This window comes from Bombyx mandarina, chromosome 04 (assembly GCF_030267445.1).
Source record: "Bombyx mandarina strain Sakado chromosome 04, ASM3026744v2".
NCBI classification, from domain to species: domain Eukaryota; kingdom Metazoa; phylum Arthropoda; class Insecta; order Lepidoptera; family Bombycidae; genus Bombyx; species Bombyx mandarina.
In genome coordinates, this window is record NC_143211.1 from 7,708,539 (window position 1) to 7,726,197 (window position 17,659).

Below are 17,659 nucleotides of genomic sequence, written 5' to 3' on the forward strand. Positions count from 1 at the left end.
AAGCCTGAACGTAGCGATTGGTTTTGCCTTGAAAAAGGCAGTTGGTAAAGGGTGGGTTCGCGGTTACAAAACTTTAGCGCACAAAAATGGACTCCGAGACGCAAATCGCAAGCGACCAACGGATCGGCACGTCCGCACTACCGAATTGTAAGCACGATGTATTCACGGTCACTACACTGTCGAGCACAACTGTGAGTTCAGAGACGCAGCTCGCAAGCGGGCCACGGATCGGAAAGCACGTCCGCGCACGACCGAGTCGTGAGCGAGAATGAAGATGCCTTAAACTGAATTATAATACTTATAGATGGATACGAAATAAAATTTGTATGTAGTTTGCGAGAAGTTTGTTTTGTCTCATAAATTATGTTCAATAAGCAAATTAAAGTCATTCACATAAAACCGTACGGAAATTTATATCACTCGAGCGAAAATATTTAAAAAGCCCTACGTCTTCACTCAACCCTCTCGACTTTAGGAAACGTTCGACCTTTTAACCGTCCCTTTTAATCCAGCGGGGCGTGTTGCCGATATTTGTGGGGATCAGCCGCAATATCGGGTCGATCGTATTGTGTCATATCAAAACATCGATTTTATTCATCATAGACGTCTTGATAACTATACAAAAGTAAGTCCAACATAGCCTTTACGATTTTTGAGAATTAGATAGAAGAATTAAAAAAACACTGTTCAGGTTTCATTGATCGCATTTTATGATTTTTTTATTTCTTTACATTTTTCATGAGCAAGGAGAATCATTCCAAATCAGGCCAGATCGTTATAGACTTTAATACAAAAAGTTTTCGTTACAAATTATTATTATAATCGAATAACCTATACCTGACATGTTTATGGAAACGTTCAATTGACATTTTTTTATTTTTTTATTGCTTAGATGTTTGGACGAGCTCACAGCCCACCTGGTGTTAAGTGGTTACTGGAGCCCATGGACATCTACAACGTAAATGCGCCACCCACCTTGAGATATAAGTTCTAAAGCCTCAAGTATAGTTACAACGGCTGCCCCACCCGTCAAACCGAAGGTTGACTATAAAAAAAGTTATTTGACTATAAAAGTTATGGTTATTATTTATGCTCTTATTAAGCCAATTAATAAATCAGTCACTTACTATGTTTAAATTATCATTTATGCCGTAATTACAACATATTTGTAACACATTGTGTATTCGTGCGTTTATTCACTGTAATCTCCACAGCTGCTGAACTAAATTTGAATATGGTTTGGTCAGTGATGTGCTATGATAAGCTTGAATTAATGTTTGGTTTAATTTAAAAGCCTAAAATTAAATAAGCATGAGTTTGTATAACTAGGGCGATGCACAAATACTCTAATGAAATGTTGACCATAAATCCTAAGTAACGTAATTGAATATTAGATAATACACACAGATACATGGATACATACGTACATATATACACGATTGATATAGTATTTCGAAATTACCATTTTTTTAGACAGCGGCTTCGCTCTGCCCCTGGCATTGCTGACGTCCATGGGCGACGGTGACTACTTACCATCAAGTGGGCCGTATGCTCGTCTGCCTACAAAGGCAATAAAAAACAAAAAAAAACCTTTTATATGATATTAATATTTTATTCCAAGTTATTAATTCGAATTGTATGTAACAAATGCTGTGAGCATCTACATTAGAAAACCGAAAGATATCACTGAGGAAACATAATTATCTCATAGGTCTGTTGGAAATACAATTGTCTTATTATTTATTCTCTGTGTAATTTCAACTGAATCTTTCCTATTTAATTATACAGGGTTTGCTCGCGATATTCGTGGGGATCTGCCTCGGTATCGCATGGGGCGTGTTATGCGATGTCATTCCGGATCACAATGATTTATATGCACCCACAGTACGGAGCCTGCTCATTTTCGGAGGAGGGATACTTGTAACCTACGCTGGAGGGTATTTAGGATGGGGCGGTACATGTAAGTTCTCGTATGCTATTTATATTTATTAACTAGATGGAGCGTAAGTTCGCTTGACCCTCGAATGCAATTTAAAACGTAAGAAAATATTTATTTTAACAAAAGAGGACAAAAATCAAGGAATTAAATTTAAAAACCTGTATCGTAAGATTTTTTTTTTGCTTAGATGGGTTGACGAGCTGACGGTCAACCTGGTGTTAAGTGGTTACCGGAGCCCATAAACATCTACAATGTAAATACCACCACCCACCTTGAGACATGAGTTCTAAGGTATCAATTTTAAGAGTACAACGGCTGCCCCACCCTTCAAGCCGAAACGCATTGCTCCATTACATTACATTACTGCTTCACGACAGATATAGGCAGGGTGGTGGTACCTACCCGTGCGGACTCACAGAACGTACTACCACCAGTAAAATATCCATGCTGAATTGATGTTCTATAGGTGCGTTTAGTGATGAACATAAATGAACTCATCATAACTTATTGGTACTAGGGCGAATTGTAAGCCCTTCCCGTTGATACCGCGTCTGTTTCTGCCATGAAGCAGTAATTCCTTCTGGTTTAAAGGAACAACATTGAAAACCTCATGTCCCAAGATTGGCGGCGGCATTCACTTTATGGACTCTATGGGCTCTGGAATAACTTAAAGGTGGGCCGTGAGTCTGTTCACACATCTAAGCAATAAAGATAAAATAAATCATTAACTTATTGCCTAGTCACTCGATCAAACAATAGTCTACAGTCATCTGTCTAATACTTAACAGCATCAGAACAATTATATAAAAATGGATTCGGATCAAATTTATCTATTTCGGAACTGGAGTAGAACAGTTGAACAAGCACAAGAAACAAGCAACGAACGTTGAAAATAAAATGTTTATGATATTCACGATTGATTTCCAAGGTGAAGGAATAACATCTATACTAATAATATTATAAAGAGGAAAGATTTGTTTGTTTGTTTGTATTGAATAGGCTCCGAAACTACTGAACCGATTTGAAAAATTCTTTCACTGTTTGGAAGCTACACTGTCCCCGAGTGACATAGGCTATATTCTTTTTTTTTAAATAGGAATCCTTACTAAAACTCCAATAATGTAACCCAAAATTATTCAAAACAATCTTTATATTTTTTTTTTTAGTAAGCTGACGCTAATGGAAGGGTTGACGTGTGTGTTGTTAATTTGGATTTTTTTATTAAAGACCTGAGCGAAGCTGGAGCGGGCCGCTAGTCGTATAATAAGAATCAAACCCGCCAAAATTATAATTTGTGTAATTACTGGTGGTAGGACCTCTTGTGAGTCCGCGCGGGTGGGTACCACCACCCTGCCTATTTCTGCCGTGAAGCAGTAATGCGTTTCGGTTTGAAGGGTGGGGCAGCCGTTGTAACATACTTTAGACCTTAGAACTCTCAAGGTGGGTGGCGCATTTACGTTGTGGATGTCTATGGGCTCCAGCAACCACTTAACACCAGGTGGGCTGTGAGCTCGTCCACCCATCCAATCAATAAAAAAAAAATTTAAATTCAAAAAGTAAAACTCTTTCTTCATTAACGAAATCATTTGTCTCTAAAACTGGTAACTGGTGTAAGTAATTAATTTGTTCCGTTACATAACCAAAGCTTAAAACATAAAGCTTGCTTCGTTTCCACGAACGGGAAAAAGGAACTCAAGACAAAGCACAATTGTGTGTTGTGTTTGCGTAACCCTTGAAGAAAACACAGCCCTTAGATAAATAAAGATTACGTAATAAAATTACGACGCTACGCTGAGGGCTTTTTCACCTTTAACTTCCTTTACGTATTCGACATACGCCAAGTTTTGAAACAATCCTAAATATATTTTTCGTTGACAAAATACGTAACATCTGTTTGAACCGTACTACCCCGAGAGTATGTAGCACCAAAAACATTGAAACCCTGATTCCGTTGGGTTTCGCATGCCTGAGAGCGACAATAAAAGGAACTATGTATTTTACAAAATAAAACGTGCGTATTGAAATAAACATTTTATTGACAACACTGTCATAGAGCAAGACTTTCATTTAAACTAATAATGAAATGTAAGTTCGTCGGTATTACCTATAGTACGAGTATATGTATTAGCCTTTGTCGTAGCGCTTGATTCAAAAGTAAATACATTCTTATCACTGCTGTTGAACTAGACATTCAAAAAGGTAATGCGATGCGGCATGTTATCATAGTCAAATAATGGAAATCAAGATATAAATTATAATCTTTATTAACGTACTTATAAATGATGATAAAAGCGAAAATAAAAATAATAATTTTGTAAAATAAAAATAAAATCAGTGAAGACATCTAGGCCGATTTGGCCGAAGTAGAGTCATTATTCAATTATGACTTCACCGACCAGGCGTCCTTAGGGTGAGCCGCGTGTCTGGATACATTGCTGACCCCGTTCACTCCTCTCCCGAGCGGAGATCGGACGGTCGGGTGAAAGTACCAGTGAGTTTTTGGTGGCACGTCGGCAGTCTTTGATGGTGTTCCAAAAAAAAAAACAATTCATTATTGATACAATCTATAATAATATTTAAGTTGAACACCCATGCAGTTTGTGTCTGAAATGCAAGAAAAAAGAATTATTAGTTCCTTACATATTATGAAATTGGCGTTTTGTACGGGAGGAATATAAAGTATTTTTTTTTTGTAAAATATATTTAATTAATTAAAGTACCTATGCACCGTTGTTATCTATGTACCTTTTCCATCTCAGTAGTTCATTGATCCCTTTACGAAAAAAACCATGAGGGCGATAATCAATAAACTCTTTGAAGGCGGTTTTTAGACTACCGCATTGGAGTTGAATTTTTTCCTTGTAAGAAGTTTCCCAAATTTCGAAAAAATGGTAATATATTGGAGCAAGGTCCAGAAAGTACGGTGGATGTCGCAGACATTCCAATTGTAGCTCATTTAACTTAGTGGTTGTTTGTTGTGCAGTGAGTATTCTTGCGTTGTCGTGAAGCGATTGACCAACCTCGGTTGTTTAGCTGTTTGCAGCTAGTTCTTCCTTCATGGTTTGCAGTTGCTGGCAATAGATATTTGCCGTAATCGTTTGGCCAGATTTTAGAAAACTGTAGTAAACGACACCGGTGCTAGTCCACCAAACACTCACATTAACTTTTTCTGAGCCAATTTTCGCTTAGGGCAGGATTTGACTAGGTCTCCAGGGTTCAGCCATTGCGACGAGCGCTTCCGATTATCGTACAGTATCCATTTTTCATCACAAGTAATGATTCGATTTAAAATCCCTTCATTATTGTGTCGGTTGAGCAAAGTTACACAGCAGTCGACGCGTGTTTGCAAGTTTGAGTCACTCAATTCATTAGGGGTACCTAATCGTTCAAGTTTTTTTACTTTCCCGATTTGCTTCAAGAGTTTCATCACTTACCCCGAAGCCTTTTTTTTTTTTTTTTTTATTGCATTGATGGATGGACGAGCTCACAGCCCACCTGGTGTTAAGTGGTTACTGGAGCCCATAGACATCTACAACGTAAATGCGCCACCCACCTCGAGATATAAGTTCTAAGGTCTCAGTATAGTTACAACGGCTACCCCCACCCTTCGAACCGAAACGCATTACTGCTTCACGGCGGAAATAGGCGGAGTGGTGGTACCTACCCGTGCGGACTCCCAAGAGGTCCTACCACCAGTGAATCCACCAGCCTGCAGCTATCTCTGAAGTGCTTTGTGATGGATCTGCTTCCACCTAGGTTTTAATTCTTCATTTTTCACTTTGGTCCCGACCGTCCACGCGGTTGGTTCTGAAGGTCGAAATTTCCAGAACGAAAACGTTGAAACCAAAAACGTACCGTGCTTTCTTTTGCGACACCAGCGCCGTAGACATCGTTAATCCTTCGAGCTGTTTCTGCAGCACTGGTGCCACGGTAGACCTCGTACTCCTAAATATACCGATATTCCATATTTTTGATTGTGCGGTAATAAGCGACGCCAAAGAAAAAAAATAATGAGGAAAAACAAATGAATGACTGTTTTCAAAACTCCAACTAAATGAATTTATAAATTTGAATGTGGAATTGTAAACCAAAGAGATGATATTTCATATCAAATTGGTCAGTACGACAAAACGCTAATTTCATATGAAAGAACCTAATAATTATCAGGTGTCTCGTCTAACGCACTAATATAATTAATATTAAAATAAAACATGTAATTTCAATTTTAGGGATAATACTCCAACCTGAACAATTCTCATTCGTAATTCAAAAGTTTTTCGTTTTTATAATAAATATTTTATGAATTTAATAATATCTGAACTTAAGTATATATAATACAATAATACATAATATAATGGTTTTTTGGCCATATAGACGAGACAATAGCCTGGGATGTAATAAAAAAAAAAACATCTCAGATCCGTACCCATATTTTAATTTCGAAACCTTAACCGTATTGTGTGAGTATTCATAATATAGTGATGTCCATGGGCTCGGATAGCTGCTAAGATCAGATCTGTCGTGAGTTCATTTAAATATTTTTGCTAAAAATTGATATTAGTCATCCTGAACAAAAAACAAAATCACTGTCTTCGTCTTACCATACCTACTGACAGAAGCATCGATAAGAACGACTATAGGAGAATTACGTCATTACCAGCTGTGCCATTTCATAAACGCTATCTCATTTAGAATTAATGAACAGTATAAAAATATTGTATGTAATGATATTATGCTGATAACACTAGTTCTGCGAATCAATATATACATTAGTTAATGGGACTTATTTTGTGTGCATGCTCTTTAAAATACTTTCATAAATCGAGTGACATGTTCCTAAAAACTTTTTTTTTTATTGCTTTGATGTGTGGACGAGCTCACAGCCCACCTGGTGTTAAGTGGTTATTGGAGCCCATAGACATCTACAATGTAAATGCGCCACCCACCTTGAGATATAACCTGATATGTACCTACTGATGCCTGGTGGTACCTACCCGTGCGGACTAACAAGAGGTCCTACCACCAGTAAAAAACTAAATAAATTACCATCTTAACAGAAATCTCCAAACGCTTGAAGGAGGTTACACGTGATGCTAAGGCTGGCTGGTACTTTGCACAGAGAGTGAGTCTGGCTGTCCAACGAGGCAACGTAGCCAGTATCTTGGGAACTGTGACTCCTTCAAGCGCATTGGAAGATCTGTTCTACTGTGTGGGTTGATGTATGTTAAATTATTTTGATTTGACTTTTTGTTAATAATAAAAAAATAATCGTCATATGTTATAAAAGAAAAAAAAAAACCATCTTAAGTTCATTGAACAATGGAAATATTTGCCAATGCCACCAATTTGATAAAAAAAAATTCACAGACTTTGTTATTTTTTCGTGCCGCTTTTATTTTAAAGCCTGCTAGCGTATTAAATTCGATCCACATTTACGACCTTTAACGATATGTTATAGCAGATTCTTGGTTTAAATTACACAATTAAGATTCCATAAATGACTTTCTTTCACTACCTTAACCTCGATCTGATTATTACTAAATTCTGTTTTTGTTAAAATAAATATTTGATATTCGATATCACAGGATTGTATTATTTACGTTATATTTTTCAGCGGGTGTCGCCATAATGGTGTGCGCTGGCGTTGCAGCCACCAGGTGGTCTCGACGAGGATGGCCTATTAATGACAATCCAGTGTCCGAGGTTTACAAATTGTTGTGGAGAATATTCGAGCCCATGCTGTTTACGCTCAGCGGATACTTTCTAGATGTAAGTTTCAAAATTATTACAACGTAAAAATATATAATACTAAGAATGAAGAATACATTAACATTAACTTAAATATTACAATGATATTTGATGTATAATTGATTTAATAATTTTATCTTTGTGTAAAAATTTAAATTTAAAATAAGTAGTGACAATATCTTAATTGGTTGTTAATTTCTTGAAGAAGTAAAATTACAATTTCAAATTAAGAAAAAAGGATAAGTGTTGAATCATTTTAAGATTTTTGAAAATTTTTGATATCTAGTATATTAATCACATTTGACTGGATAATCTCTGTTAGGGTTATTCAGAAAACGGCAACATTATCTTGTTTTGATGAAAGTAAAATTCATTTAAAAATCGAAAAGAATAGACAATCGAATTTCCAATATTACATTGGCTGGGCATTTCTAATAATATTATGTTGTTAATACTAATGTCAAGGCAAAAAATTGTTTTTAACACAGTCTCAATTGTTGGTCAGGTTTCACAACTAAATACAAAGGAGTTCTGTCTGATCATCGGCTGCATAATTTCGGCACTATTTCTGCGAATGCTTACTGCGTTTTTGGTTGGACTGGCTAACAATTTGTCCATCAAAGAGAGCGTATTCGTGAGCGTCACTTGGATACCGAAGGCTATCGTCGAGGTAAACAGCGTACCAATTATTGCATATATTAATTATGTACCGAGAAAGCTATTCGGTATTACTAAAATTATTATTTCGAAATCTAAGTCATTTTGCAGATTAACAAAAGTTTCTTAAAGGCGTAAATTTGAAGAAAATCGCTTTTGTTAAAACAGAGGAGTTTTTTTTTTACTAGACTGCAGATTCACGCCCTAATTATTAATCAGAGTGGAGCTGCTATGTATGTAAGTGCGACGTGTCAGTCTCGCGTCGTGTCGGCATGTGACACAAAGCGGCCTTCAGTCTTGCCTGCACTACTAATAAACTTAAAACTAATACCATAATTCTTAATATGTCTATTACTGCACGCGTCTTTTAGTGCACATATGCTTAATGTACAGATGCCTTGCGACTTGCCGTTTGGTTTTCACCTCAAGCGAAAATATATATTTTTTTCATCACAGTGGTTTTCTCAACAGACTTTAGCTCCACTCGCGGAGAACATGTTGCTAATCATACTACATTGCTGACTTTAAAGAGAATATTACGTCTATTTAACCTACACCTTGTATCAGTAACTTAATTTTTGTATTAATTAAATACAATTACTGGTGGTAGGACCTCTTGTGAGTCCGCACCGGTAAGTACCACCACCCTGCCTATTTCTGCCGTGAAGCAGTAATGCGTTTCGGTTTGAAGGGTGGGGTAGCCGTTGTAACTATACTGAGACCTTAGAACTTATATCTCAAGGTGGGTGGCGCATTTACATTGTAGATGTCTATGGGATCCAGTAACCACTTAACACCAGGTGGGCTGTGAGCTCGTCCACCCATCTAAGCAATAAAAAAAAATACAAAATTTACCTATTTATTAAGATTTGCATTTACCAATTCCTATGTATCAAAAATTGGTTACACACAGTAAAGACTACGTAAGATTTAGACTTAGCTAAAACTGTCCGTACATTTATGTGGAATTGGTAAGAATGGAACGTATGAAAAGAGTGTGGAACGGAGCGTTAAGATGTGAGTGAGAGAAAATGGAAAGAAAGGGAGAAGATAATGACAGACAGAATGACAGAGAAAAGGGAGATGGTGAAGACGGTTGAAAATTGAGCAAGACGTAATAAAAATGTTAATTATTAATTATAATTGGAACAGTGGAAGTTTTATTTTATGCGCTGCGACCCCTAATCAACATTTAGTAGTTTAATAAGCTAATTGAAAGCTTTATCTTATGGAAACTACTGGAGATTTAGTTAGGCGTTCTTTTTTATCCGAACTAAATCGCCGGAGTTCCGCCTACGCGTTGGGGCAGTAAGCAAGGCATACGAAGGAGGGCGTTCGTGCAGCTCCGGCTCCTGTGAGAAGACAGCCCCCTCCTGGTTATGGTCACGGGGTGACCTGAGGGGGTCGGGGCTGCGCCGCACGCTTTCGTCACTCTAGCCCGCTGGCACCAGGAGGATGGGATGACGCCTCGACGGCTACGGTCCGTGTTGCCGTCGTCGCTGTCGTCGCCGAATATACTGTGGAAAAGCAACCTGGTCGACGGTCGCGTTCCAATCCGGTAGGCTGGTTCTAACCCAGTGGTGTCATTGGTTGTGGACGATTGCCGTGGCGCTGCGAATCTGGTTGTAGTGTTGACCACAGGAACCCCCCTACTCTGACCGGGTTCTGACCCCCGGCGGAGATCGGACGTCGGGTGAATGAATGCAGAGTAGTAGTTTCGTGGGTAGGGTCCTAAATAACATCCCTTGGGTCTGCGGTCCGCTCCCAATATCTGCGGACCATCCAGTCCCACATACCCCGCACGCCTCCTAGACTCGGGAACCTCGTAGGAGGCTCGGAGCCCGGCCCGGAAAAAAAGGAAGGCAAAACATGTCGAAGTTGAACCGTTCCTGTTTGTTTAATAATCTGCGTCCGAGTCTCAGATGAAATAGAACTCGCCTGAGGCAGACTGAGAACAACAAGTGACAAGTTTTGTGCGGGAAAATGTTTCACCCCCTCCACTGGACAACCGCTGGACCTCTCAGTTGGTAGACTATTCGACGCATGCCTAGACCTTGCCACTAACTTGTACCCTTAGGATAGCCTGCTGGGTCAGAACCATTGTGATAGCCAGGGAGAACAGTCAGCTGTCACCTGATTTATCTTTTACATGACATAATCTTTTCATGTCTCTCTGAACGGGCCCCAAACCGATATACGGAAAGGATTCGAAATACTGACGAGGTCAGGATTTGAGCGAGATCCCTATTCCGACAGTTGGCTGTACGGCGACAGGCCGATGCGGTAAAAGAAAAATACTCCCTCTCGCGCCCCGCATCCGCAAAATAGTGCACTCAGAAGCTCCTCAACACAACACCGATTTGTGCGTGTACGGTGCCGTCATTTAAGTTGCATCTACAGTGATGACTCGGCAGCATCCGCACCCGCAGGGAGGCAGGCTGCCTCAGTCGTGATTCGCCCAATATCTGAGTAAAGCCAAAAACTTACCCTAGGTCTCCAGTATCGACTGCCATACATTGCACTTCCGTGCTTGGATGGATACTAGATAAGAAAAGTGTTAACTCACCATGGCTAATTAGCGGCGAGCGCATCCGCCTAGGTAGGGTATTAAAAGGTATGAGGTTAATTTCTATATGTTAATTGTGTTTCAATACCTGATTTAAAATACGTTAGCCAAGATATATGTAAATAAATATATTTAAAAAAAGAACTAGGATAAAATAGGACACGTAAAATAATTTAAAAAGCCAAACGAATACAGAACAAGACAGTTTAGATATAAATAAATATTTTGTGAGATAACCAAACGGAACAGTTCGGATTCCGTAAATTAATTTACGTGTTAACTAGAGTCAAACATTTGGAAACCAGCTGTCCCGACTTCTAAGTCAAAGCTTTTCCCAAGATCGCAGTGCTATCTGTAAACAAATTAACAACGGTCACTTGGCGCTGTCCGCTTTACTTTCATTTCACGTTCAACTTACTGGAACTCCAAGAAAGGCAAGCAATTCCGCAAAACATTTTTATTTGGAATTGAATTTTGCCTGTAGTAAGTGTTTGTGAATTGCTAATTAGGATAAATATCTGTTTGTTTCGTTTAATTTAAATAGTAATTCCGAGTGAGATACTGATTGATACTATGATTGAAACTGATTGATACTGATCGATACACTGATTGAAAATAGTTAATACCAAAAAAATTGGAACAATCAAAATCATCCTTAATTCTAGCATACACAATACATGCAAATATAACAAAGCAAGTTAATTATAAACTTTATAGGCATTAGCTTGTAAAGTTTAATTTACACTGTCACAATAAAACACGAGAGATAAGAATAAATTACTGCGTATGGTAGGTAGGTATATAGAGGTGAACTGTTATTTACTGGTAGACTGTAGCTACACAAATAACACGCTTTGTGAAAAGCGAAACCAGCGAACATTAGACGGTCGTGGGTACAAGCCACACACCTATTTATTTAGTGAGTAATGACTTTATCCGACGAACCTCAAGTAAAATTACGGAAACCAGCAAAGACAGAGCGCTCACGTAATTACCTACATAAAATTCAAAATATACAGAAGCCTCTTTTCCGCTTGTAATTGAAATTTATCGGGTATTTCCTTGCCATTGAGTTCCACTACTAAAACTCCTGTAAAGCCAAGGTCCAGAGTCGCGACAGCAAGTATACATATAGCCTTTGAACGATAAGGTTCTGACCACCCAAGATAAAGCTAATTAGTCTTGGATCCTATAATAGGATCTTTGGGAGGATCTTAGGAATTTTGAATTTGTCTACCCGTTCAGCAAAACAGGAACAACAAATTTGAAAAGTCGGTAAGTCAGAAAATAAGAATAAATTCAGTCAGGAAAAAGCACACCATACACCACGGTGCTTTTGTGAATAGTTCTGAATATTGAAATAGTTTTTTATTAGATATAAAAGTGCATGGTCTAATTGACATGATTTAAACGCCAAGCTTAATCTCGCGTTTACTACTCATATTATAGTATTTCTAACATTTCATGATCTACAGTTTCCGTGGTCTATTTATGGTATTTCAATAAAGTATCTTTTTAAAATAAAATACTTTATCTAATGTTATTTAAATGAAAATTGGAAAATAGAAATTCTTATTTTTCGTTAACATCTTTAACATATAGATAAAAAACGAAAAATGTACCTTTATTAATTTTAGAACAACTCTGTTAACTTCCATGGCCAAATTTTATACATACATTTCAGATACTGCTGTTACTAAATACTGATTTCGGTGAACTCCGAGCTAAGTCGGCATTACTGGAGCTTCTAAGTAAACTAGGAACATTATGTTGTTCCACATAAGTTGTTAACATGTCTACTAGCAGACTGCTGGATTAAATTTAATGTTACTTACTACTGTGGAGAACTGAGCTGAGAACGTTGTCTGAATTATTAATACTCAACAAGAACATCGATCAACTTCGTTATTCTACTGTACACAAATTTATACTAATTTATATTTGTATACTACTATGCTAGGGAAAGTTTGTTTGAAAAATTTGTTACTCAATAAAACCAAAATGGCAGAACGGATTTGGAGGAGAATGTTTTTGAAGTTATACTTCTTTAGGCGCGTTATGAAAAATTGAAGAGAGTGAAATTTTACGATGCGTGCGCACCGTGACACAAAATTAACAGAATGAAAATCGCTCATTACAATACGAACGTCGTAACTTGGCGAGTCTGAATATAGCCGCAGGTGAAATTTCCGAACCGTACCGAGAATTACCGAATTTATGCGATGTCAAGAAAAGGGATGTCCAATATGCATGTTTGAGGATGTTGTTTAATCGATTTTTTTTCAAATTTATTATAATTTAAATACTAAAAAAAGAAATAAAGGACAATGCCCAAAAGTGGGCCAACTTCATGACAAAACTATTTGTACTTGAAAAACTATGCCTTATTTTTTCATGTTGTTTAGTTTATGTATCAACATTTCTTTCACCCTGGCATTGTTTTACAAAAAAATAAATTACTTATTTGATAACATCCCAAAACTGAGTGCCATAGTTTTTAAATTCGCCAATAGACAAAGCGAAAATTAGCCCATACAGCCTTATAGTAAACTTATATGCTGACAAACGAAAGAGTTGTCTGTGACTTGAACAACAAATTAAAAAAATTGCTAATGGTTATAATTCACAGACTTTTTAGTTTATTGTTGTTCAATTCAATATTTATGTATTGTAATAATAATTATTACTTAAAACCATGAATTATTTAATATTTTAGATATTAATAATTCCATTAGTAAAAATCTCAATGGCCTACCATTACTCTATTCTTATTATATACTAGCTGACCCGGCAAACGTTGTGTTGCCTTAAATAAGATTTCTAGGGAAATTCTACTGTAGAAAAAAAAACCTCATTTAACCACATAATACCTCATTATAAACAAAAAAATATATATCCAAAAAATTAAAATAAAAAATAAATGTTTGGGGTGGACAACCCTTTTCACTTAGGGGTATGAAAAATGAATAGTAGCCGATTCTCAGACCAACTGAAGATACTATTGATACACAAATAAAACCAAAAAAACATGGCTGAAAAATGTAAAGTATTGTATAGCTCTCAAATAGACAGAAGACCGGCTTCGTCCTCATCCCTACTACGTGATGTTTGCTGGATGAGTGGTGACCGACTATCAATCGATCAGCTATCCTGGCGGGGATAGCTAATCGATTGATAGTTGATTAGTAGTCGACCGGTGAGGGCGGGAGATCAAATTCAATTTAAAAAAAAAACATAATTAAAGGAACTTGAATTTATAAACTCTGAATAAGAATTTATCGTCCTACAATTATAATATTTGATTGCCATCTTGCAACCTTATTGTAAATCTGTGCATAGAATAAAAAAAATATTAATCGGGATGGAAAAATAGGGGTTGATCGTATAAGAGTGAAAATTGAAAGTAATATGATTTTTTTTATTTAAGTCATGACAAAACAAAATAAAAAACTTGCCAAAAAAAATTAAAGTTTATAATTAACAAATAAAAAATAGGGGTTGATCATAGAGGGATGAAAAATTGAGAGTAACATCAGATTTTTTATTTTAATTCATGACAAAATAAAAATAAAAATGAAAATCTTGCCAAAAAAAATAAAGTTTATAATTAACAAATAAAAAATAGGGGTTGATCATAGAGGGGTGAAAATTTCAGAGTAATATGAATTTTTTTATTCTACGTCATGACAAAATAAAAACAAAATTCTCGCAAAAAATTTTAAAGTTTTTAATTATCAAATAAAAAATAAGGGTTGATCGTAGAGGGGTGAAAATTTAGGGTTGTATGCATTTTTGTATGTTGTATCATAAAAAAATAGAAATTAAAAATTTTGTCTAAAAAATAAAATAAAAAATTTAGGGGTGGACTACCCCTAACATTTAGGGGGATGAAAAATAGATGTTGGCCGATTCTCATAGATACCGGATAAGCACAAAAAATTTCATCAAAATCGGTCAAGCCGTTTCGGAGGAGTATGGCAACGAAAACTGTGACACGAGAATTTTATATATTAGATGATCAGAGAGTTTTGGCAGCAACCCGAGTGAAGCGTCACTTGAAGTTTTATTTTATGTTTTTATAATAGCTTATTGTGATGTATATACAAGTTATAATATACAAATTATAATATAAAAATATAATATACAAATTGGGTGTTGTTTTGTGTATTAAATGTCAATAATCGTTGTTCACGATTATTGAGGCATTGGAATAAAACTGTGGCTAACATAGCAGTGACTGTTTTTTTTTTTTTCAAGATAAAAGGTCTGCGGAAATTCACGCTCACTCAATGTGCTATTCATCAAGTTGACGTCAAAACTCCCAAAAAGCAATAAAAATAAATACACCGGATTTTTATTAACATAAAAAATATATAAAAAATATAACTATGACAGACTAGGCTGTATAGGCTACGCTCTTTGCCTGCTTGTTGGCGAATTTAAAAACAACAACAACAATATCGTTGCCGGCTTCCGGATTTCATTTCATTTTATTATTATTATGAGGATATAATAATAATAAAATGTACGTAAGGGCTTATTTCTAGCAACATTAACCACAATTAACTTATTTAATACTGTAAATAATGATGAGAGCGATTATTGATTTCGAAGAAAACAATTAACAACTTAATTTTAGCTGCAGAAAAAAACAGATTTTTCTTAAACCTGGGTGAGAATATAAAAATCGTTTTCTGAATATGAAACGATATTTCTTTGTCTATCAAATTAAGTTAAAATCATCATCACCCGACAACTTTTTTTAGGGGCCCAAACGCCCATAGAAAATGGGCATTGTCCTTTAATAAAAATAAAGTATAACTTCTTACGCGCGTACATAAGTACACGCACCCTTTTTTTGTAACCTGGATTAACACACAGGATACTCTTTATCAATAATCTACTGGTACTTTATGGACCAGTAGATTACAAATATTTTTGTCCCTGGAACGAAGAGTTGCTTTTATTACTCTAAAACGTATTTAATTTGAACTATACAACTGACGCGGATGAAACCACGGGGCCCGTCTATTTATTACTACTAATAAAGGTCGCTAGATAAACAAGAATACAGAAATTTTCAAAGTCCTAACAGGTTTATCTAACAAATTGCCTAGTTTACCGTGACCAACGCTTGAGTTGAATATTCTTACATTGTTAATGATAAATGTTTACTGGTGGTATTCACTTTCTGTATAACATTACCTTTTTAACGTCTACTTCTTGGCATGGGCCTTCCCCAATTATTAAACAGGATAGGTATCGCTTTAGACGAAAACACCACATTTACTAGTCCGTGTTATCATAAAAAAAAAATTATATTAAAATTGTACGGAACAGCAAATGATTTGCATTGCTTTGTTGTGAATAAGTCACTGACCTCAAAATCTACAGCATGCGTAACATCATTTCCTGTGATTTTTTTTGTATACGGCCTTGAAACATACCCCTAAAAGTGATATGATTTATGATATGTCTTCCTTCTGTAAAAAAATCTATTATAATGTTAATCCCTATTATAAGTGTTCATGTTCCAAGCCAACCCGATCGGGAACTATTTCTGCCCCGATGCAGTCATATCGTCCAGTTGGAAAAGTAACACAGGAGTTGTTCCAATGAGTTTATTTGACTTGAATCGTAGGCTTTGTCTAAGCGCTTCGACAAGTAGGTACTTAATATCAGATGTGCGATGAACTTGTCTTCTTTTCTTAGTTAAAATAATCGAGTGATAGAATGAATCCTGCAAGTTCTATATTATAGCAAAATTGCTGGCAGTGGGACGTATGTATAAACTCAAAGCAATTGGTCGTCTAATCTCAACAAGCGGTCAAACCTCAAGATACTATTATTTTTTTCATTCGAAGCGTTTTACCGTAACCAACAAAACTGTAAAGTATTTTAAATATCGAACATAATATTATAATATATTATATATAAACGCAAGGTTATAGGAGTTACAGTAGTTTTGATTGTGAAATAAAGAGTAAATAAAATCAACTTAATCTTAAATATAATAGAATTTATATTTAGATTCCATATTCGTCTTGTGTATTGCTATTTACTTTTCGTTAATTCGTTTTAAGGCCGTGCTAGTAAGAGTTGCAGCGGACTCTATCTTAGCTGATGCAAGTGAAGAAGACAAACGAACAGCAGTTCAGCATGCGAATATAATCGTTATTGCCATATTAATAACGTCGACAGCAGGCTCCGTGCTAACCACTGCTCTGGGCCCCATTCTCCTATCGCAAGACTCGAGAATATCGCCTGGAGGTAATAATTTGAAACATACCAAATGCTTTCAGTTGGAATAAGGGCATAAAGCAAAAGAAATTTACCTAAAGTTAAGTTATTTTAAAGAGGAACTCCAAGATTTTTGTAGTAATTACTAATAACCTTCATAAGTTAACGAATGAGAAAATCAATACAATATCTCATTACGCAATAATGTTCAATGTCTTCGCTCATCATTTTCAAATGTTAGGTTGCATAAATATAATTGTTATTGCATTAGACTATGCATATCAGTTAAAGTCTACATCACATATTTTTTTAAATTAAAAATACAATTACAAATCATAACAAAACACTTCGCTGCTGCATTGCTATTAAATTTTAGCCGACATCAAATAAATATCTCGGAATTTCGGGTGTACTTCGGTTTTTCGGTAATTTTAAGTTTTCACTATTTTCCAAAATTTATGAGGATTGAAAGTTTCATTTTTATTTAACTTGATACCGACACTCGACGT

At 36.1% G+C, this 17,659-nt stretch overlaps 1 protein-coding gene across 9 annotated transcripts in view; it reads left to right on the forward strand.

Annotated features, from left to right (window-relative positions):
* Positions 1-17,659, forward strand: part of LOC114251788 (sodium/hydrogen exchanger 9B2) — a 31,129-nt gene that overhangs the window by 12,716 nt on the left and 754 nt on the right. For 8 of the 9 annotated variants that reach the window (XM_028186176.2, XM_089740263.1, XM_089740264.1 and 5 more), the window contains exons 7-10: positions 1,789-1,960; positions 7,554-7,708; positions 8,193-8,357; positions 16,994-17,180. In XM_028186176.2, coding sequence (XP_028041977.2) covers positions 1,789-1,960; positions 7,554-7,708; positions 8,193-8,357; positions 16,994-17,180 — 679 coding nt within the window. Of the gene's footprint in view, positions 1-1,788; positions 1,961-7,553; positions 7,709-8,192; positions 8,358-10,836; positions 10,980-16,993; positions 17,181-17,659 lie in introns of those variants that run through there. The other variant, XM_089740265.1, reaches the window with a different exon arrangement.